Raw genomic sequence first — 22,734 nt, 5'->3', positions numbered from 1 at the left:
TTGGCTTGACTTCAAACCTGCCTATTCAGTGCAATGAGCTGATCTTGAGCAGTGTGGCACTGGGCTTGCATTGGAAGATTCACAAGCAAAAACAAGACTATGGAGTGCCGCAAAGTCCATCGATTCAAGAGAATCATGGTTATGGTTAAAACAGAACTCATGTTCCAAGTTATGGTTAAGAAATGTTCAAGCCTCTCCCTACACACACACACACATGGGTGCAGGTGAAATAACACACATACGTATATAGTATAAACCTGTGAATCAATGGGCTAACCAATGACTCGACCAAGGCAAATGTGACTCAGCCAAATCAAGCAAGCCTTGGTAAAGTCTTGACAGGAACTTAGTCAGCATACTGGGCCGACCAGGTTAGGTGCTGATCTGGGTTGACCCAGGTGAATCACTGGGTTGGCTCACTAGGTTATTAAACTATGGAACAATGAGTATTAGAGATTCACGGGGGTCATCAATTCCACTTCTGGCAACCTCAGCATGTTCACTATCAAAAGAATTAGACACTAGAAAATTCTTACCAGGTAAACAGAATGTGGATGCCAAAATGTATGCCATATAAAAGAGAATAAAATAACAATGGTGTAAAATAGACTCATACAAAATACTGTAAATTTCAAAATACATGTTTTCAAAACTTGCTAATGATAGACTGGTTCTTAATAAGCTGAATAATAATGACTGGCTTCACGCAAATTGCACAGACCTACAGAAAGGTTGAACTGATCAAAGTGATTACACTCCTTTGGGGTCAAATGTCTATGGCAGCTTGATAATTATGATTGAAAGAACTATCGATGACAGCTAGTATAAGATTTATATACATGGTAATCAGCAGATGCCTCTCAGTTTCTTGTACTCTTCATGGTTCAGATAAGAACCCTTGCTCTTGAGCCAATCCTCTGGCTTTGGCATTAAAATTGCTATGTAACCTTCTCTTCCTGCCTGAAGTCACAAACAACAAAACAAACATATTTATGCCAACTTCCTTACCTTTTTTACAAACATTATCTCAGCCTACAAACAATGTTTATTTTGAATTTTCTCAAACTTCTAACTGCAATTGAGACTATTGGTAACATAGCAAAGAAAATCGTGATGCATATTCCTGCAGATTTCTTTATTGCTTCCATTCACTTCAAAAGAATGTGTCACTGTAAACAGACTGGATATCTGATACCAGCCCAACCTACTTCCAGTAAATCTCCAGGATTCATCAGACACTATGATACAAATTAAAGAAAAAAAAAAAGAGACTCAGAGTTGATACATTTGATTGGACTAAGACGGGTCTTGTCATGCACATCAGCAGCATAAAGAAGGGCCAGAGATCTGTCCCGCTATAACTGATGCAGTGTCAAGTGAAAAACACGCAGCTATTTGCATAAAGAAAGAGAGCAACTTCAAACTCTGCACCATGGTGACAATCTTTATAAGTTTATAAGTAACACTAGCCATATTAAATTCAAATATTTGATATTCTCAGATATCGTGGTTGGAGTTGAATAATAATAATAATAATATATTATTATATCAGTCATGCAATTATGATTATCAGACAAGCTGAACATATATGGCAACTACACAATTGTTAGAGTTCAGGTCAACAGGGTTCTGACCCATGCCTTGTTAAAATGTATTATATATATATATATATATATATATATATATATATATATATATATATATATATATATATATATATATATATATATATATATATATATATTCATTTTGTATGTAAACTGAAATACTCATCAGGGGTATTTCAATCATTTCACATTGTAATAGGTGTCAACCTAATAAGGGCTGGCTTTGCATTTTTCACTTTTTTATTTTTTGTTTTTTAATATTTGTAATATGGCTGTTGGAACAGCCTAACTAGTCGATGGGCTGCTCCCAACGGTCATAAATATGACCATTGGGGGCTAGCCCAACGATTAGTTGGGCTGCCCCCATTTCTTCTTCTTCATGTATTATAAATAGGGGCTAGTCCCCTTTGTATCCTCAATGCTTTTCTAAGCATTCTAAATCCTTGTATCATTATTTATGAAATATTATTGTTTTTATATTGTTGTTCTTGCTCGTGTCTTAATGCATGATATTGCCCATAGTGGCTGTTTGTATTGCCTATGTTGGCACTTTGTATTGTCCCTTTGAAGATTTGAGCATGTGCACTTTGTGTTTATTTTATCGTAAGCCCTTTCAGGCTCTTGTTTTGTTTTTCCGCATATTTAGCTACATGCCCCACCATATTGCAGGCCTAGGAACACAAATAATCTGATTTTGCCAATTGTAGCAAGTCTTAACATTTGTTGGGACTCTTGCTAGATGTGAAATTTGCCAGGCAATGTTTCAAAACCATTACAAGTTAACATCCTCATGCATCTCAAGAAAGAGTATCATCAAAGGTCAAAGCCCAAACCATTAACAAACAAACATTCAACTTCAATGTTTTGCATAAAGAAATTAAGGAATCCAGTAGTCCAAAAGATCTCCAACACTTATTTATTTCACCAAACGCCCTTGACATAAAATACAAGCGAAAGTAAGGGTGGGCCAGTTTTCAGATGGGATAGTCTCTCTCTCTCTCTCTCTCTCTCTCTCTCTCTCTCTCTTTATATATATATATATAGTATTATCACGGCAAGGAAATTTCTTGGAGAGATTTTCAAAAGTTGAAATTTCTCAGGAAAATCTTGAGATTTTAAAAAATTGAAAAAAAATATAAATAACAACAAAAAAGATGAGAAAATAATAAGTTTTGCATTATTTTTCTTCCAAAAATATAAAGAAACATGTTTTAAAGCCTAAAGGTTTTAAAATATAAAAGAAACAAAAAATAGGAAATACAAACTTAAAAAAATAAGAGTTTTTCAAAAAAATATCATGATAATATTATGATATTTTGTCTTCTGGCTATATTTTGAAAATATCACAAGATATTCCCTCTAATATCGACTACCTTAAAATAGCGGTATTTCTCGTGCTATTCAAAATATCACAGATATTGGTGACAATGATATACATATAAAAGGAATACAGTAGTCCAAAAGATCTCCAACCCTTGGTTATTCACCAAATAACTTGGACATAAAATACATGCGAAAGTTAGGGTGGGTGGCAGGTCGTCTCTCTCTCTCTCTCTGGAGGACCACCATCAGAAGACAACAGGACCAACTCACTCATCTCTTGTTGTCTTCGTCGTAGGAGCACTGGCAGTGGCGGAGGACGGGGTTTTGATTCCGTCGATCCTTGAGCACCTTCGCGGCCTTTGGGATGCACGTCCTCTGGCTGCAAATAAGTTGATCGTCGATCGATGACCCAACGGCGGCGTGCTAGCCCTGGGCGGTCATTCGACGGAGAGACAAAAGCCACTTGGAGGAGGAGAAGGCGATGATGACTAGGTTGGGATGGGCATGGTGGTGCCCGACTGGGCGCCACTGCATCTTTTCAGGGGCGGCAGGGAGGCTGTCCAGCGAAGAAGGGACAGTGGGGTGGCAGGGGAAGGGGTGGTAGTGGAGGTGGTGGAAGGAGAAAGGGGAAAGAAGGGTTACACAAGAGCCATCCAATCTTGGACGGCTCCAGTTGGTTCAGTGCAGTGTACATATTCTAGTTTCCCTATATATATCACAAACACACGATATCTACACCAGTGCTATTACAAACGTGCCTCAAGGCGCAAAAAGCGCACCTCGCCTCAAGGCGATGGGCTTTATGCCTTGAGGCGTGTATATAAAGCGCAAAACCCTCGAGGCGTACGCCTTGAGGCGCATGCCTCGAGGCGAAGCGCGCCTCAAACTGAGGCATGTACGCCTGGGGCTTTTGGTCAAATGAGGGCTTTGACCCTCATTTGACCAAAAATTAGGGTTTAAAGTTTAAGCAAACCTGAATTCATCATGAATGCCTGAGGCTGTTCATGATTTTATTTTATTTTTGATTTATCGCATTTCCTGTACGAAGGAAATGCAGGTGACTTTTGTTTGGTTGATGCACTGCTATGGACACGTCTATGGCCGAAGGAAATTCTTCCTGTATTTCTCTTTAGGAATCGTGCATTTGGTGGTTTCTTATGCGGCTGCATTCTGATTTGAACTGTGATTTGTAACAAGTGTGGAAATTGTGAGTTACAGAAACCAGAAACAAAGAAATGAGCGATTAAATCACATATAGTTTTTGAATCAAGTCTTTGCTTCTCCACAATCTGATTTACCTGTGTTTCAACATTGTGTTTGATTTGTAAAATGTGCTTTGGTGTAGCATGCTGTTTGTTGGCAGTTATGTATTAAGTTATAAACGCTGTGTGTGTGCGTACGTCCGTGTGCAATGGGAAAATATTGACTACACTCGACTGTGCAATGGGGAAATATTGACTACACTCAATGTACTGTACACTCTAGCAAAACCATATGGTGCAATCTGTGTATGAGAAATCTGAACCCACAGGTATTCAGCACAGTTCGTTTATTGGGAATAACTCTTTGGATGTAGTGGTTCCAGCATAGTTCCATAATAACTTTTGTTTGGTTACAAAAAAAAAAAGAATTTATACAAGGCAAGGGCGACAACCCTAAACCTAAACAAGTCGGGTCAGATCCATAAGAAATCGGGCCTCAAACATAAGCCCAAGAAAAAAAAAACTTTTGTGGGGTACTGCCCCCTCCAGAGGCAGCCCCGCTTGTGACCCGCGCTAGGGGGAGCCCCCGGACCCCCTTACTGCAAGGGCAAATACTCTGAATCAAGCTCCACAACTCATCATGGTCAACATTTGGGAGTGATATATAATTTGTGACATCACATTTTTTTGCAGGTTACTTAGTCTTTGATATGGTGGAAATAATGAGTGTGATTGATTTGGTTATGATTTATTTGAGATTTTTTATTTCTTGTTGGTTGTTGCTTCATCAATGAATGCTTTGAACCTCACCGAGGACATGGCATTGGATAGAAATGATTGGAGGAGAAGGATTCATGTGGAAGACCCAGAATGATTTTCTTTGTTGGTTCATATCGCCGACCCCAATTGTTTTGGGATGAAGGCATAGTTGTTGTTGTTGTTGTTGTTGTTATAGTTTTTTAAAGTTTTTTTAAAAAAAAATTGAGGCTTCTGCTTTACGCCTCGCCTCAGATTTTGGTGGAGCGCCTCGCTATGCCTCAACGCTTTTCACAACACTGATCGACACTAACTGTAGAATCTAAAACAAGCACGTGATAGAATTTCAAGCTAATGCATCAAGTCAATCTTTGAACAATTCTAGCAGGATGTCATACATACAGAAGTGTTAAGCAAAGCAGGTTCCTTCAGTAGCCTATCATTCACTTCAAGGAGGGAACCTTTCACACAGCACCTGCAAACAGCCCTTAACCTTAAGGCCTGGTTATTTAAACGACAAATAAGAATAATGGAGTAAGAAGCTAAGCTCCAACCTGATAATAAATAGTTTGTCATTTGCCGTCACTTTGCATAAAGCAGAATTGGGCTGAAGATGCTGTGCATTCTGAAGAAAAATGTTTTTCCCCCTTTGTGAGTTATCATAAATTTAATAACATGAAAACTCAAATACCATGAAGAGTTGCAAGAATTATTAGGCACAAGAACATGACACAATTATCAAACAAAAATTTCCATTTTAGATACAAATATGTGTGTCAAACAACATGCTGGGCTCTAAGTTCCACAAACTAGAAACATGGCTGTGGGCTCTAAGCCTCAACTTGGTGAATTGCAAATTTTACTCGATGAAACAGCAAAGGAAAACCAATAACTAGAAGGCAACTCCTTGAATCGCAAACTCTACGAGATGAAACAAGACAGATGATGTGATGTAACCTATGTCACATGGGTGCGGGTGCGGGGGTGCGACACTTTCAAAAAACTTAAGTGCAGGGGTGCGGCAAAATATATATATATATATATATATATATATATATATATATATATATATATATATATATATATATATATATATATATATATATATATATATATAAAGTCCAAAAGTTGGACATAAATGACCCTGGGTAAGTTGACTCCACCCAAGGTCAGGTTGACCGCATCGGGTGCGGGTGTGACTAGGGGTGGCAATTGGGTCGGGTTGGCGGGTCGACCCGGCGGGTCGGCGGGTAAGCATACCTCAACACGAACCCAACCCGTTTATTAAATGGGTCGGCTGTGGCAAACACGAACCCGACCCATTTATTAAATGGGTAACCCGACACGACCCGCCAACCCGTTTAATAAACGGGTTGGGTCGGGTAAAGGGGTTGGCGGGCGGGACGGGGTCGGGTAAATGGGTTGGCAGGCGGGTTGGCGGGTCGGGTTCAGGTTGACCCGCCCGCCTAACCCGTTTATTAAATGGGTCAGCCGGGTTGGCGGGTTGGCATACCCCTAACACAAACCCGACCCATTTAATAAACGGGTTAGGCGGGTCGACCCGTTTATGATACGAACCCGTTTATAGCCAAACCCGAACCCGCCTAAGAGGCGGGTTGGTGAGTCGTGTCAGGTTTTTCCACCCCTAGGTGCGACGCGGGTGTGGCACCTAGTTGAAGAGTCCCTGTGACATAGGATGTAACACAGATCAGCATCAAACTAGGACAGATGAACTTAGAAGAATCTTAACCTTAGAGGTTGGTTGACACACCACACGAGACATCAGCAGATGCACCTAAAGCATACAGAGGGAGTAGCACCAATAGGTACAAATGCAAAACCATCCATCTAATTGAACAATCTCTTCTACTAAGACTTATTCAAGACACAAACCTCCCAACTTCCAGGAAAGTACTGTAGAAGTGGAATTTGAGAGCATATGGTAGTGGAATTTGAGAGTGTATGGTTACCAAGTCAAAGATGAAGCCACAGTTGAGCCCCCAGCAAGTCAAGACACATATATGAGCTCCAATATTTCATATAACTGTTAAGAAGAAATCAGCAGGCAATTTTGATCCATCACCATGATTACCCACAGGGCAAACTGGTGACTAATGCCCATGAGAGACCTTATGTGAGTTCCAGGATTCCATCTTATTGATATTACTATTAAGTCGGACACATAAGACTATGACACTCACTGATGTATTTTAAATGATCAACCCAACCTCTAAAATTAGACCTGATGTCCACCATATGTGTGCCTTCTAGTACCCAAAATCAGCTAAGGATCTGCTGATCATTCACAGAATGGAGCAAAATGAAAACCACTTGACGAGGAATTGTTTGTACCATCTTCCACACATTCGGAGACACTGCTTAGTCATCCCTACATGTTGATGCATTGACATAAAATGCAGTTTTCTCATTTTATTTCATGCCTATGTTTCACTCTGTCATGAAAAACCTTTTCTACGGGCTAGAAATTTCTCTCCAACAGAGGTTCCAGAACTTGTGGACAGAAACAGTGCCACGAACAGTCTCCAAACTAAACAGCCAAACGCAGTTCAATGCTGCAAACATACTAAGTTCTTCAATGTTCATCCATTTTCATTATTAATATCTTTTTTTTCTGGACAAAGCATACAATCGATAACATGAAGTTGGCATCACAAGTAGAAATAACACCCAACAATCTGACCCCTAGAAACAGACACCAATGAATTTGCACTCCGCAGTAACCATGCACCCCTTAATAAATGAACGAATTCAGGAACCAAACAATTCACATTACACATTATCCGTGCACCCCATCCAAAACGATTAAACATCGAATGCCTAATAAATGAAGCAATGGCCATGAATTCAACTAATCAAACACCAAATGCCTAATAAATGAAGCAATGGTCATGAATTCAACTAATCAAACACCAAATGCCGAATAAACAAAGCAATGATCATGAATCCAACTAATCAAATACCAAATGCCGAATAAAGAAAGCAATGATCATGAATCCAACTATGGTCTCGAAACCGTATACGAATCGATGGCAAAAAAACGAGCAAAAATTAAGAGCTGCGCAGAGCTACCCACCTTCTTCCGCTTGCCGGTGACCTTGATCTCACTCTTGTCCGTCCTTCCGACATTGAAATCGACCGCACTAATCCCTCCCTCCTCCGCTAGGGCAACGTGCGTCGGAGCCAATCCGACCACACACAGCCTACACGAAAACAGCAAAAAATCCCAAAAAACTCAATCAAGAAATCCCACCAATTTCTCTCCAAACATTTCACTAAAAAGAAAAAAAAGAACCCACCCGTTGGCGTGGCGATAAATATACTGATCGTTCCCGGGCTTGAGAAAATCTGATCATCCAAACACCACGAGAATTAGGGCATTCTTTCCCCCAACAAATCCAGCAAAATCACAACATATATAGCAATTCCAACACCCAAACGCACAGAGAGAGAGAGAGAGAGAGAGAGAGAGAGATTCCGACGAGTTACCGACGGCGAAGTAGTGAGCGAAATTGGAGTCGACGGCGGAAGGGGGGGCGAGCGGAAGTTGGTTCGGGTCGGGAAGAAGCAACCGATCCAATTCCTCCTCCTCTTCCTCGTCGTCGTCTTCCTCGCCCTCGATTTTGGGGCGCTTTCTTGGGTTGAGATCGCTCTGGTTCGTGGCCGTGGGGCTCGACGGCGTCTCCATAGCCGTCGCCAGTTGCGTTTTTGAATTGCAGAGAGAGAGAGAGGGAAGCTTCCCGCTCAACCTCGGTGGGTTAGGGTTTGGGTTTGGGAGTTTGATTCCCTCCGTAGGAGTACTGGGTACAAATAGGTCTGACCCCGGTTGAAATCAAAACCAGATCCGATTCATTCTTCATGGATATGGATCTTAATTTTTTTTTTACAGGAAACCTGGAGAGTACGCTCCAACCATAGTGACAAGTTAAAAACAGCAAAATCTCGGCAGGCAAAAAACTCGGGAGATTTTGAACATTTTTTTGGCAAAATCTTGGAAATAAAAAATATATAAAAAATCTAAAAAATAATTTTTATAAGAAAATATAAATAAAACACATTTAAAAATAAAAAACTCGGGGGTTTTCATGATAATTATCTTTTAAAAATATAAATATCATGATATTTGTCCTCGCAAGAAATTACCATTTAAAACTTTCAGGCAATATATCAGTCATATTTTTATAAATATCAATATATTTGTGACAGAGGCTCCAACTAATATTGATACAGATGAATAAAATAAAAAAATGATCACCTCATGCGGGTAGCCAATCCTGTGGCTTGTCCTTCCAATACAAAAATTCTTCACTACATAAGTTCTTCCTTATATAACAATAAAAAGATATAGTTCATAATTATATAGGACCCTAAACAAAACCGTTTCAATAATGCATAAACACCATTTTTGTTATTGAAGGTGATGATAACATTAAATGCAGGAGTGTCAATGGGTCAGATTTGGTTCGGACTTAGGTGGAACCAGACTTGACCTTTCACTACAAGAAAAATATTGATTAAAGACGGATTATTTTTGTCACAAATTTACAACGGATTAGCTAGAGAAAACTAATCGTCCCTAAATTTGAAATTAATTTGCGGAATTTATGACAAAAAATTATGTCTCAAAATCCATCGCTAATTAGCGATAAAAAAAATATGTCTCAAAAGTCGTCACTAATTAGCGACGGATTCATGACAGAATTTTTTCGTCTCTAATTTATAGTCAAACATTCATATTGGTTGTCACGTTGGCAATCCATGTGCAGCAGCATTCTACCAATCAGATCACAAAGCACCTCAAACCTATATAAGTGTATCGTCATCTCTTGGTTCCCCATCGCCGGTGTCTCGATCGCATAAGGCCAAGCCCGTCGTCCTCGCCGCCGACTACAATGAGGATATGAACACTCGCGGTAGGATCTCTCGCTAGTCCTGATCGAGCTCCCTCCACCACCACTCGATCGTCTCTGCCTGCTTCGTTGATGCCTCGCGGGCCTCAGCACACCTGCACCGCTTCCCTCGTTACTGCAGATCAACAAATAGCTCCCCGACGGGCACTTCTCCATCGATTCCAGCAAAACCACCGAGTTGGAGAGGTCCATTGGTGATGATCCATCTTTATCTCTCTGCTCCGCTCTTTCCCTGATGTCATCGATGACCCATTTCAGATCATTGGTGTCTCTGGGATCCTGTACGGATAGGCCAATTGCTCCAAATCTTGCAGTATCAGGCATTTGGCCGCGATCCTCGACAACCCAGTATCGAGGGTGGCCCCTCGTTGGTCAAAAAATGACATGCTCTCGTCGTCGATCGTGCCAGAGACGTCGACCAACCTGAGTTTGCGGAGGTTGGGGCACCCTCCGGCGAGTACCCTCAATCCTTGATTTTACGCCCTACCATCGGCTTCAATGATTTTACTGAAATAGAGAAAGAAAAGAGCAAGATTTTTTTATTTTAAATTTAAATTTATTTTTTTTGCAACGGATTAACGACGGATAATATCCATCATTAATATTCATCGCCAATTTAGCGATGGATCAGGGACGGATATTTATCTGTCGTAAAACCAAATTTAACGACGGATCATGACATTCGTTAATCCATCAGAAATTAGCGACGGAAGTACTGACAGATCAATTCTGTCGCTAATTAGCGACCAGGAATTTGCGATGGACTCTATCTGACGCTAATCCATCGCAAATCTGTTTAGCGGCAGATTTATGACAGATTAGCGTCGGATAGAGTCTGTCGGTAATTAACATTTTTCTTGTAGTGTTTGGACTCGAGTATAATCAGACTCATTATAAGAGAAACCATACCCAGACCCAATAAGAACTACATGAACCAGACTCAGGCCATACCCACTAAAATAATATTTTTTATCATTTTTACATTGAAAAATTGTGAGTCTTAATCGAAACTTGGGTCGAGCCCGATTATAGTATAAAATTAAATAAACTATACCCAGCTTAATGTATTAGATCCGGACCCAGGTCTTAATTGGGTCTTCTTATTTATCACCATATTGAACCCTATAAGGTTTGGTATGGGTCGGGTCTGAGTAAACCCGACCTGTTGAGACCCCTAATTGGACTTTGTACTCAGCTCCTCTAAGAAGAAATGACACCAATAAGCCTCAAGCCATTGCTCATCTATTGGTCGTCTTATATTTACCTGGAATAAAAACAAATTTTCCTTGCTGATATGCTGCATGAATAAAGTAGCTAAATAGATCGAACAAAATAGTTGTAAACTTGAACATAGTTTGGTTTTATACGTCTGGATCAAGATCATTTTCTGTTTGTTTTACATTTGGATCCATATCAAATAAGATCTGTTCATAAGTTTGGACGAATGTTTTCAACTTATTTTTACTGGATTCAATAGTACCATATGAAATTCAGATTTGGATTCAAAATCTGCTTCATCCGATCTGTTTCACATTCAGATAAGGGTCAAAATCCCATACGATGATTTTGAAAGGAACTAGCATATGGGTTGACAAGCCAAGTTTCTGAGAAATGGACTATGTGGACCTGAGTCAACCGAAGATGGAGCACGCTTTGCCCTATCGACATTGAAAGTAGAGGTGTTAATGAGTCGGGTTTACCCAGACCAAACCCTATAGGGTCTGGATATGGTGACAAATAAGAAGATCCGGATCTGGGCCTAAAGGTCCAATTAATACATAGATCAGGGTACAGTTTGTGAAATTTTATAGCAGACCCGGGTCCAACCCGAGTTTCGATTAAGACCCACAAATTTTCAATGTAAAAATGATAAATTATTTTACCGGGTATGATCCGGGAATGGTTTATGTAGTTCTTATCGAGTCCGTATATGGTTTTTCATATAATAGACCCGAATAAACCCGGGTCCAAACCCCATATCATACCCGAAGATCTGATCCAATTCTGATTCCACCTGGGTCCGAACCAAACTCAACCAGTTGACTTGAATAGCAGCCTTAGCATTACCAATGAGTTCTTTGATCCATTTGACCCATCGCCTACCATAGCCCATATGATTGAGCATATGTAAAAGGAATTCGTGCAAGATGGTGTCAACGCCTTTGAAAATCAAAACCTTCGGCATGAACGTAGGGGGGGGGGGGGGGGTGCTAGAGGAGCTTATAGAATGGATTGCCTTCGATGCGAGTGCAACAAAATCTTTAATCTGTCTCTCGAAAATAGATGGCCTTTGAGAGCGGCTAATGATCTTCCTGATAATCTCTTTTATTCTGTTGGATAACATCTTTGCAAGGATTTTGTACACTGATTCGAGCAAGAAAATAGTGTGAAAGTCGCTGCTTTTCTAGGGATCAAAGAAATGATGGTCTTGTTGATGTCCTTAAGTAATCGGCCAATGATGAAAAATTCTTTGAAAAGATGCTCCAAGTCATGTTTTGTAGAGTCCAATAAGGCCTTCAAAAAATCTACAGAGACGCTCGGAACCTTTCACTTTGACATGCTCCAAACGGCCGCTCGAATTTCATAAAGGGAGAAAGGGTGTTGAACAAACTTACCCTGTTGGGAGATGGTTGAAAAGAGAGAAGACGACAGAGAAAACCCAGTAGAACAAGACAGGTGAAATGTATTTTTGAAATAGTCGATAAAAGCAAACAATATTTGTTGTGGTTCCTCAATAACGGAATTGAACCAACTCAAAGAATCTCAACCTTGTTGATTCTGCATCGTTGGGAGGTAGTATGGTGGAAGAATTTTGTGTTTAAAATGCCCCAAGCCAGCCAATTGATTCTCGAATGCTTGAACCATTTCAATTCTTCTTTGATGCGCTATTCAACTAAGGCAACCTGGTTATATTTAATGATCAAGTCAGCTTGTTAGAACGAGACGCAGTCACGATAATGTCTATCGTGACTGAGATAAGGATAAGCACTAAGTGAGGATAACCTTATTGTTATCTCCAACTAATTTCATGGATTTAGACTCTATGTATTTATATAAATATGGCTCTTGTGTATTAGTGTAAGTAATTTGAATAAACTGTGATTCCCTCTTTCAGTCTGCATTATTTTATTTTTCTAAGATGTCTTCTTTAAACAACATTATCAATGTTAATATGGTATCAAAGCTTCAAGTCTGATCTAATTTTGGGTTTTTTTTTTCTGCTGTGACATATTGTTCGTAGAAGAAAGATTAGTGGTATTACTTTTGTAGCCTTGTCTACAGCAATCGCAGGTTCACTTCTACTCTATCTTATTTCTCTGCAGCTCCTACACATCTTCTTTTGTCATGTTATTGTAGTTGCAGTTTGTAGGTTCAGTCCTGCCCTACTATTCATGTTTCTTTACTGCACATCTTGTTTTGTTGTGTTATTGTGGCTGCAGTTTGTAGATGTTGCACTTGCCATCACAGTCATGCACACAAAACTCGCTACAGTCAGCCCTCCCTACGTATGCACCCTTCTCTGCGCCAAAGCCTGCATGACCCCGTGCACTTACTCCTTCACACCGCAGGTCAACGCCTGTGTACTTCTCTTCGTCGAAGCCATAGCGCACTTGCTTCTCATTTTTATTTTTTGGGAAACACCTCAGACCCTTTTGGACGCATTTTTTCTCACACTAGCACTCGCCAAAAAAAAAAGGTTGATCACTCTCTCTGCCTTATTATTAGCCCATGGCTACAAAAATTGCAAGATCTTCCAATAACAAAGGAAATTTGTCGATTGAGTCTATTGTTAGCCCATACTTTTTACATCACTCTGACAAGCCAAGTATGGTATTGATATCCCAAGTTTTAACTAAAAAGAAGTATTCTACATGGAAACGGGTCATGTGCATGGCCCCTAAGTATAAAAAATACACTAAGGTTCATTGATGGAACGATTTGAAAACTAAACATTCACTCTACCTTATTTGTGGGATGGCAAAGATGCAATGACATGGTTCTTTCATAGATCTTGAACTCGATCTATAAGGACTTGTCTTTTAAGTGTTATATATTCTGACACTGCTTTTGATGTTGGAATGAGCTTCACGAGCGATTCTTTCAATCAAATGCACTATGCATTTATCAAATCCAATTTGATATAATTAATCACAAACAGTATCATATGTCCATTACCATTTATTATACAAAGCTTAAAAGAATGTGGGATGAGTTAATTTCATGTCTCATACCTGAATTGCTCTTGTGGAACAATAAAAGCAATCCAAGACATGCAACAAAAAGACCGCCTTATACCATTTTTTATGGGGCTCAATGATAGTTATAGCTCTATCCAAAGTCCGATTCTCTTGATCGAACTGCCTTCTGTCTCGAAAGCATGTGCTCTCATCATTCAAGAAGAGAGACAAAGAGAAATATGAGCTCTTCCTCCATCATCAAATAAACACCATATGTTGGCTGCCACTATTGAGCGTAAGGACACGGTTTGGCACCATATGGGTTTAGCACGGACCCATTTTCATGTATAGAGTAATGAGTAGGTGTGCAATGATTGGTGCTAAATGGGTTTTGCAGATTCTCCGGTGCTTTTTATGCCGTTCTGGTCCTATAAATATGTTGGGCATGATCGATTTACTAAGAATCTACACAAGGATCATGTGTTTTCGATTAAAAAAATGATGTTTGGAGTCTCAAAAATTTACAAAGATTTTTGGAGCATTGAGTTTTTGAACTTTATAAAAACCCACCCATGTCTTGGAATCAAACGCTTCTAAGTGTTGATCCCTATAAAATCAAGTACATAGATCACATCTATATGGTTAGAATTTAAAAATAAAATGAAAAAATCCCAAAAAACCCAATTAGCATGCGTTTTAGCACCGACCCATTACTCTCTCTCTCTCTCTCTCTATATATATATATATATATATATATATATATATAGAGAGAGAGAGAGAGAGAGAAAATTGCAAACAGTGTAGCTGGGTTTGGATGTATTTTTTTAGAGAAGGATTTGAATTAGTCTACTCCCCATAATTCTTGGATTCAAATTTGCATCTAAAAGTTTAGCAAATTCAGATTTCTTTTATTAATTTTAATAAGATTCTGATTACAAAAGTCCTACACAAAACTTGACAGTTTGTCTAATTTGACTTACAAGGGGCTCACGAGTTCAGCTGAACATTTTCTTTGCAGTTGAACATTCGATTCAATCATGCACCTAACTGAAAAAACCCACAAATCAGTACTCGAATGCATGTAAAAATAACTAAGATTAATATCTAGGAAAGCAAGAAATAATAGAAAAATAACAGAAAAAAATCTATTATATATGAAAACAAGAAATTAACTCATAAAATATCTCAAATTTCTAACTTTAAGGTGCTTAATCTCATAGATATCTCATCTTTTTATAGATAAGCTATTACTAATTCTGATAAACCAAACTTCGATCATTTTGGATCTATAACATCCAAATATAAGCTAAAAGTCCAAAATAAAACCAAATGTGAAACTGGATCCATATGAATCCTATGGACCTGAATTGTGTCCTGTTCACAATCTGCTTCAATAACACTGGCATGCACCCATATATGGAGTAGACAATGCCTAGAACTAGGGCTGTCAACAGGTTAGATCTGGTTTGAATTCAGGTGAGTCCGAACCCAATTTTTTTTAGGTGTGGGTACCGGGTCCAGACCCAGATTCTATTGGGTCTGCTATAAGAAAAACATATCCAAACCCTATAAGGATTACATGAACCAATAATGGAATCGGAACTCAGGTAGACCTGATTCTGGTATTAAATTTCACAAACCATACCCTGCTCCATATACTAATCGGACCCTTTGGGTCCAACCCAGTTTCTAATCAGACCTCCTTTCTTATCACCAAACCCTGACCCTACAGGGTTTGGTACAGGTCGGGTCTGGGTCAAACCCCACCCATTGACACCCCTACCTAAAACCCATTTATTTAGCAAAGAGGGGTAGAAGGCACTAGGTTGGTTTTGAGTAGTCAAGAAATTGTGTCAGGCTTGATGTAATTAACATGCTTATGTTTTGGTTTCAGAATGACAATAGCCTAAGTGATAATTATTAACATCACAAGTTCGAAACCCACGAGTCACATCACTTGCCACAAGGTGACACACGGTCGAAGCTGGGTGTACTTCCTGTTGGGTAGGGGGACATCAAGGGTTTTACCAACCAGAGGCCAGCCAATGTGCGGTTAGTAATGAAAGGGTTTTCCAAAATTTTGTGTCCGAGTCTGATTGATCTAGTCCTAGAACCAGTTTGACAAACAATTGAGCCGGGCTTGGGCCTGGGCGTAAACTTCTACCCCATCGGCCAGTTCAATATGAAATAGTCAAGACATTGTTCTAGGCGTACGTATGCCCGAGACCGCATGACCATTGTTCATGTTTGTCTCTCTTACACTACACAAGCTGATCATGGCTCGTCTCTTGGAGCTCGCTGCAAACGAGTTTCATGCAGTGGCGGAGCTAGGAGTTTTTCGTTGGGTGGGCAGACTTCGGGTCTCGGGGACAATGCTATGGTCATGAAGGACTATCCATTTATTCGGATCAATGGCGGAGCCAAAAAAATTTCGTTGAAGGCACAGTCGTTCGTGAAGGGATAAAACTTAAATAAGCCTTTGAATTATATTGAAATCCATTGGTTATCAATGTAAAAAAAATCAGCAATATTTATCACAATATACTCAAATCATTTGAGATCTGTCTTGCATACATTCAGCTCAACTAAACAGCAAGGAACCAGAACATTACGCTGCTTTCCGAAAGCAGTTTCTAAAGCTTAAAATGCACAATCCAGAACCCGGTTGAATGCAGGTTCGAACTCGGGAAGTGACAGACTCTGGTCCAGATTAGGTGGAAGCTTAGGGTGTATGTGATACCACTGCCACGGGAAGACATAAACGTGTCTGCACCACTTGCTGATCGTTGTCCTGGGCGAGTGCTCGCCACCTAAAACAAACAGCATCTAAATGACAACACACCACGGACGATAATATCCAGAGCAGGTCAAGTCCAACACTAACAATTTTTCAATTCCAAGCATGCGTTATTGATCCTCGAACAGATTGCTGGATTAAAAGTAAACATACACTTAATTTCTCTTTGTCACACACCAGACAAATTAAAACACACATAGCGGTAGGCATTAGCATACAAGAGTTAAAATCAGATTCTTTGTTTCTTTACGAAATATCACTGGAGGCACAATATTTTTTTTTTTTGGGGTGGGCGACTGCCCACCCATGCCCACCCCTGGCTCCGCCACTGGTTTCATGTGAGCTGAACCAAGCCTACCCCCTGGTTTGAGCCTACCCCTGGTTTGCTTTTGCTAGTCAAGGTGGATAAACGAGATCATTACAATTGTATGCGATTGTTAAACAATTCATGCCCTACCTTTTGGCTCTGAAGTTTGTGGATTTGGTTGTTACTTTTGTGAGTTTCCTAACCAAGCTGAATTACTTGAAGGAAAATAAAATGTAAACAAAGGACATGAACATAAGCAAGTGTGCAACATGTCTTGTTTAAAAGGTCCAAGTTGTAAATATAAAATCCATAGTGGAACCATCATTGATGATTGAGAAAATAGTCATTAAATGAAGGTTACATTGACCGAACCACATAAAATATCTCTTCATTTAGAGCTCTCTGAAATTTTTATAAAAAGAAGTTAGCCAATAGCGGTGATGTCTAGCTTGACGACAGTTTTAGTCTTGTTGATATGCTTGTTATTTATTTTATGAGAGAGAGAGAGGGTTCAAAAATCTGGTTACAACCAAGATAGAGTTAGTTTCAGTTTGAATCCATGTGGCTAGGTTCAAGTTGGACCACAGACCTACTGACCAAGTGACCATGTGAGTGAATTCTTTCAATCAAAATCCAGGTAAAATGCTTTACGTACACACAAGCATGCAAATCCTCAAGCATATAACCTCAAGTTTTTCTCTCTCTCTCTCTCAAATCGTGTTGACACGGTATCCTGGTCTCTCACAAAAGATGACAGTTGACCAGCAAAAAATGGGCCCCCACCCCATCTTGCCTCGTTTGGACAGGGGATGGAGGACATGAAATGGGGAATGGACCGGGGATGGAGGTTAAAATCAAAACCCGTGTAGGGATGGCGAAGATTAAGGATTTTTTTTTGAGACAGGACGGGGGTGGAGACCTCGTCCCCCTGCCCTGCTCCACTGCCATCCCTATCTCTCACTAGAGACGGGATCTTTTCTACGGCATCCATGTACACTTTTTTTGGGCCATCATCTATTCCATGGCTCTTTGAACATGCTTTATGAGGCATGAACTGGTTGCCGTTTTGTGGGTCTCTCATGGGATGGCTTGTCCTTCTTAACGTGGTGAACTCAGACACTAGGCTCAAGAAACATGGTTTTCACCTTGCTAGTCGGTGTTTGCTTTGCTTTTGTGAAGAAGAGTCTACATATCATCTTTTTTGGAAGTGTTGTTTCTTTCACACCTTACTGCTCTGTGCTAGGAGTGATGTTTTCTTGGATTGGAACAACTTATCCTTTGCTAGTGCAATACTCATAGCTATTGGAATGCGACCTCGCACGGGGATGGATTTGCAGCCGGGATGAAGGCTTCACAGTTACGCTCGAAATCGCCAGGGAGTTTGAACTCTCAACTATCTTCTTCTCTTAATGCTATGAATTCTTGTGTATATTATGTTGTGTATTTCATACACTGTTTCACTTGCATTTTATAGACTACAAAGAGGGTTCAAGTTTTGGGACACAACTCCTGGGAGAAATTCCTAATCCCTCGAGAGACTCTTCTCTTGAAATGTGTCTTTTGAAATGACTTCCAACCTCAAGAGACACTTCTCTTGGAACATGACCGTTGAAATAGTCACTCCAACAGTCACTTATGGCCATATGACCTAACATCTCCCACTTGGCCATAAGGGACTTCTTGTGTTTATATGCGTGTTCTCAGCTGAAACCTTGCATACACACTTTCTGAGCAATCTTTACTCACCCCTGTGTTTATATGCTTGTTCTCAACTGGAACCTTGCATACACACTTTCTGAGTAATCTTTACTCATTTACCACTTAGACATATTTGAGTCCCATCTGACTTACATGTCTAGTGAAAACATCCTCAGTGGCTGCTTTGGTTAGTGGGTCTACTACCATGTCACTCGAAGAAACATAGTTCACTGCTATTTCATTTTTCATAAGCATATCATGAATATATTGATATTTAACTTCAATATGCTTACTTTTAGAGCTATTTGCTCCTGTTTGTATTAATCTTATAGCAACTTTATTGTCATAATATAGTTGAACTGGATCTTTTGAAATATCCAATTTCAACTCATTTAAGAAATGATTTATCTACACACCAAATGTGGTAGCCATGTTACAAGCTATATACTCAGCTTCCTGGGTATGTTGTGCTATACACCCTTGTTTCTTGCAAGACCATGCAATTGCCCCACCTTCTAACATAAATACATAACCAGAGGTGGACTTTGCTTCATCCCTATTACCAGCAAAGTCAGCATCTGAGTATCCTACAAGCTTTAAACTATCTGACTGATAGCATAGCTTAAGTTTCTTAGTTCCCTTTAGATATCGAAAAATTTTCTTCACTACTTCCCAGTGAGAGAGCCTAGGGTTACTTTGATATCTACTTACTAAACTTACAGTAAAGCTTAAGTCAGGTCTAGTACAAAGCATTGTATATATCAGGCTTCCAATTGCCTGAGCATAGGGAACATTCAACCTTTCTTGTCCATCCTTTGGACAGTCATTCTTACTTAGCTTTTGACCTTTTACTACAGAGGTACCTTTTGCCTTGGTACTTTTCATTCTAAATTTCTTTAGAATATGGTTAAAATATTTTTCTTGACTCAGACATAGCAATCTTGATTTTTCATCTTTGTGGATTTTAATTCAAAGGATATATGAAGCCTCACCCATATCCTTCATTTTAAATCAAGAACTTAATCATGATTTAGTCATATTTATCATGTCTATATCATTCCCTGCAATTAATATATCATCAACATAGAGGGATAACATAGTAAACTTACTCTCACTTTTCTTGGCATATACATAGTGATCCAGACTCTTTGCCTCATAACCCAATTTGGTTATAACATTATGAAAAGTCAAATATCATTGTCTTGGTGACTACTTAAATTCATACAAGGATTTATTTAACTTTTATACTTTATCTTCTTGACCTTTAATTTTAAAACCTTCTGGTTGTTGCATGAAAATAATTTTATTTAATTCACCATTTAAGAAGGCCATTTTCACATCCATTTGATATAGGTCAAGATCAAAATAAGCTACAAATGCCAAAATAATACGAATATATGTCAGTTTGGCTACAATAGAGTAAGTTTTTTCATAATCAATCTCTTCTCGTTGAGTATAGCCTTTTGCTACTAATCTGGCCTTGAATCTATCAATAGATTCATCTGCCTTGAGTTTTTTCTTAAGAACCCATTTGCTACCAATTGCCCTATATTCATTAGTCAAGGTAGCTAGTTCCCAAACTCCATTCTTTTCTATGGAGTCTAACTCATCTTTCAATGTTTTCTTCCAGAGTTCAGACTCATTAAAAGCAATTGCATCTTTAAAACTCAAGTTATCAAGAGTTGCATCTAAATCCATGGAATAACATAATTCCTTACCCAAGAATGTATAATAATCATTCAAATACGATGGAAGAGTTAATGTTATTTTCTGTCCAGTTACTGGTTATGAAGTTTGTTTATTATTTACAACTGGATTGTTATGCTCTAAATCTTGAATGGGTATCCCAGGATCATTTATGATATCCAGAAAGGCATCATCATCTTCAGGATAAAAAATACTTTCTTGAGTTTCCAAGAATTCTACCTCTCTACTCTCTATAAATCCTTTTTTAGGATTATATAGTCGATATCCCTTTGATCCCTTTGGGTATCTCATAAAGATGCATTTGATAGTTTTACTATCTAACTTGTCTCTCATTTGACTAGGAATTAATACATGAGCAGATGACCCTCACTTTCGTAAATGACTCAAGTCTAGCTTCCTACCAGTCCATAATTTATGGGGAGTAAGCGTTATAACTTTAGAAGGAACCTTATTCAGGATATACATGGCAGTGCAAATTGCTTCTCCCCATAATTTTTTGAGAAGATTTGCATGTGCCAACATAGATCTTGTCATATCCATTAAAGTTCTATTCCTTCGTTCTGCTACATCATTCTGTTGCGGCGTATAAGGCATCGTTGTATGAGAAGTTATATTATTATCAGTGCAAAAGGTAATAAACTCATCAGAGTTATATTCACCTCCTCTATCAGATCTGATAACTTAGATTTTTCTTCCTAGTAATCCTTAAACTTTATGTTTGTATGCCTTAAACTTTTCTAGAGCTTATGATTCATAGAAATTAGTTATATGTATCCATACTTAGAGTAATCATCTATAAATGTGATAAAATATGATTTTCTTTCATTTGTTTATATGGTTAAAGGTCCACACATATATGTGTGTACCACAACTAACAAATCACATGACCTACTTCCTTTAGGAAAAAGGTTTTCCTGTCATTTTCTCTGATATGCATGGTTCACATGTTTCAAATTCTACATTTTTAAGGGAAGGTAATAAACCCATGCAAATTATTCTTTTCATTTTATTGACATTTACATGCCCTAATGTTAAATGTCATAAATATGTATCTACATTAAAGGCACAATCAATATAACCAGAAATATTCATTGCATTACTTGTAGAAGGAGTTACATTAAGACGAAAAAGACCATGGTCAACATCATAGTAACCTCTGAGCTTCACTTTTTCATCTTTTCTAATAGTGACCTTGTTACTCTGAAAGCGGATTTCGAAGCCCTTTTTAACAAAATCCCCCACTGCTAAAAGATTCCTTCTTATGAAAGGTACATAAAGTATATTTGTTAGTAGGAGACTGGTCCCTTCTACCTGAAGCCTATAGGTCCCTATCCTAACCATATCACTCTAGGTGTTATTTCCCATATACACCTTATGATCTTCAGGCTTCAACTTCTTCATTTTTATAAGTTCTTCCTTTGTCTTACATGCATGTTGCGTCACCCCTGAATCTATCCACCACCCTGGGAGATCACTATCTGTGATCAATGATTGAGATACAGTGCATACTAATTCTCGTTCTCCATTTACATGCTTTCCTGGAGTCTCTTTCTTGGTTTTATTTGGGCAATTATTCTTGAAATGCCCAACTTCTTCACAAGAGAAACATGCTCCCCTGATTGCAGTCTTGGAGTTCTTGGTTTGCACTAGGCACTTCTTGTTGAATTTATTCTTCTTAAATTTCTTGACAAATGTGCCTTTAGGATTGAACTTGTGAGAATTTGCTGGGAAGGATTCTTGAGTAATCACAAGTTCTTCCTTTTTGTTTTTTGACATATGCTCTTGCTCAAGAGCTAATTGCAGAGGGAGCTCTGTTAGAGTAAGGCTTTTCTAGTTTAACCTCATGCAATCGACACCATCTTCCATGCTGGAGAAAGACTATTTAATATGGTGGAGATTTGCATGCGCTCAAGAATATCATTTCCTGCTATGGCTAAGTCCTTAGTCATTACCAGCATTTGATTCACATGATCGACTGCGTTATCTGACTCTTTCATCCTGCAAGAGTTGTACTGCTCTAGAAGAAGTTGAATATGGGTTTCTGAAGTCATATCATACTTTTTTTTTACTTCTTCCATCATTCTCTTCATAGTGTCAAAATCTTCAAATACTCAGATGAGATCATCTTGCATAAATGTTAGAAGAGTTGCTCGAGCAAGTTGATCATCTTCAATAAAACATGTTATAAGCTTTCTTCTCTTCTTTAATTGATTTATCAGTTAATGAAGATT

At 38.9% G+C, this 22,734-nt stretch overlaps 1 protein-coding gene across 5 annotated transcripts; it reads right to left on the bottom strand.

Moving 5' to 3' along the window:
* Positions 1-522: 522 nt before the first annotated feature.
* Positions 523-8,669, bottom strand: LOC149817809 (Single hybrid motif superfamily protein). Of its 5 annotated transcripts, none has more exons than XM_089985478.1 (7): positions 8,396-8,669; positions 8,206-8,254; positions 7,983-8,109; positions 5,443-5,513; positions 5,287-5,363; positions 840-960; positions 523-721 (listed from the first exon to the last, which is right to left on the bottom strand). In XM_089985478.1, the coding sequence occupies exons 1-6, from the start codon at positions 8,592-8,594 to the stop codon at positions 878-880; spliced, it is 606 nt and encodes a 201-aa protein (XP_089841604.1). In that variant the 5' UTR covers positions 8,595-8,669; the 3' UTR covers positions 523-721; positions 840-877. The 5 variants fall into 5 exon arrangements, with proteins under 5 accessions (XP_089841604.1, XP_089841601.1, XP_089841603.1 ...); XM_089985475.1 differs by having other exon boundaries at positions 5,291-5,363; XM_089985476.1 differs by lacking the exon at positions 523-721 and adding an exon at positions 1,286-1,425 and having other exon boundaries at positions 831-960; positions 5,291-5,363.
* Positions 8,670-22,734: the final 14,065 nt, after the last annotated feature.

Source organism: Nuphar pumila, chromosome 13 (assembly GCF_984573655.1).
Source record: "Nuphar pumila chromosome 13, dmNupPumi1.hap1.1, whole genome shotgun sequence".
Lineage (NCBI taxonomy): Eukaryota > Viridiplantae > Streptophyta > Magnoliopsida > Nymphaeales > Nymphaeaceae > Nuphar > Nuphar pumila.
This window is presented reverse-complemented; position numbering and strand designations above follow the sequence as displayed.

Bases quoted from the DNA above. Each gene is read 5' to 3' on its own strand.
- LOC149817809 (XM_089985474.1), bottom strand. From the start codon at position 8,594: ATGGAGACGCCGTCGAGCCCCACGGCCACGAACCAGAGCGATCTCAAC. The intron at 8,255-8,395 runs GTAACTCGTCGG...TTGGATGATCAG, and splicing joins CGCTCACTACTTCGCCGTCG to ATTTTCTCAAGCCCGGGAAC. The intron at 5,514-7,982 runs GTGGGTAGCTCT...ATTTTTCTTCAG, and splicing joins TCACCGGCAAGCGGAAGAAG to AATGCACAGCATCTTCAGCC.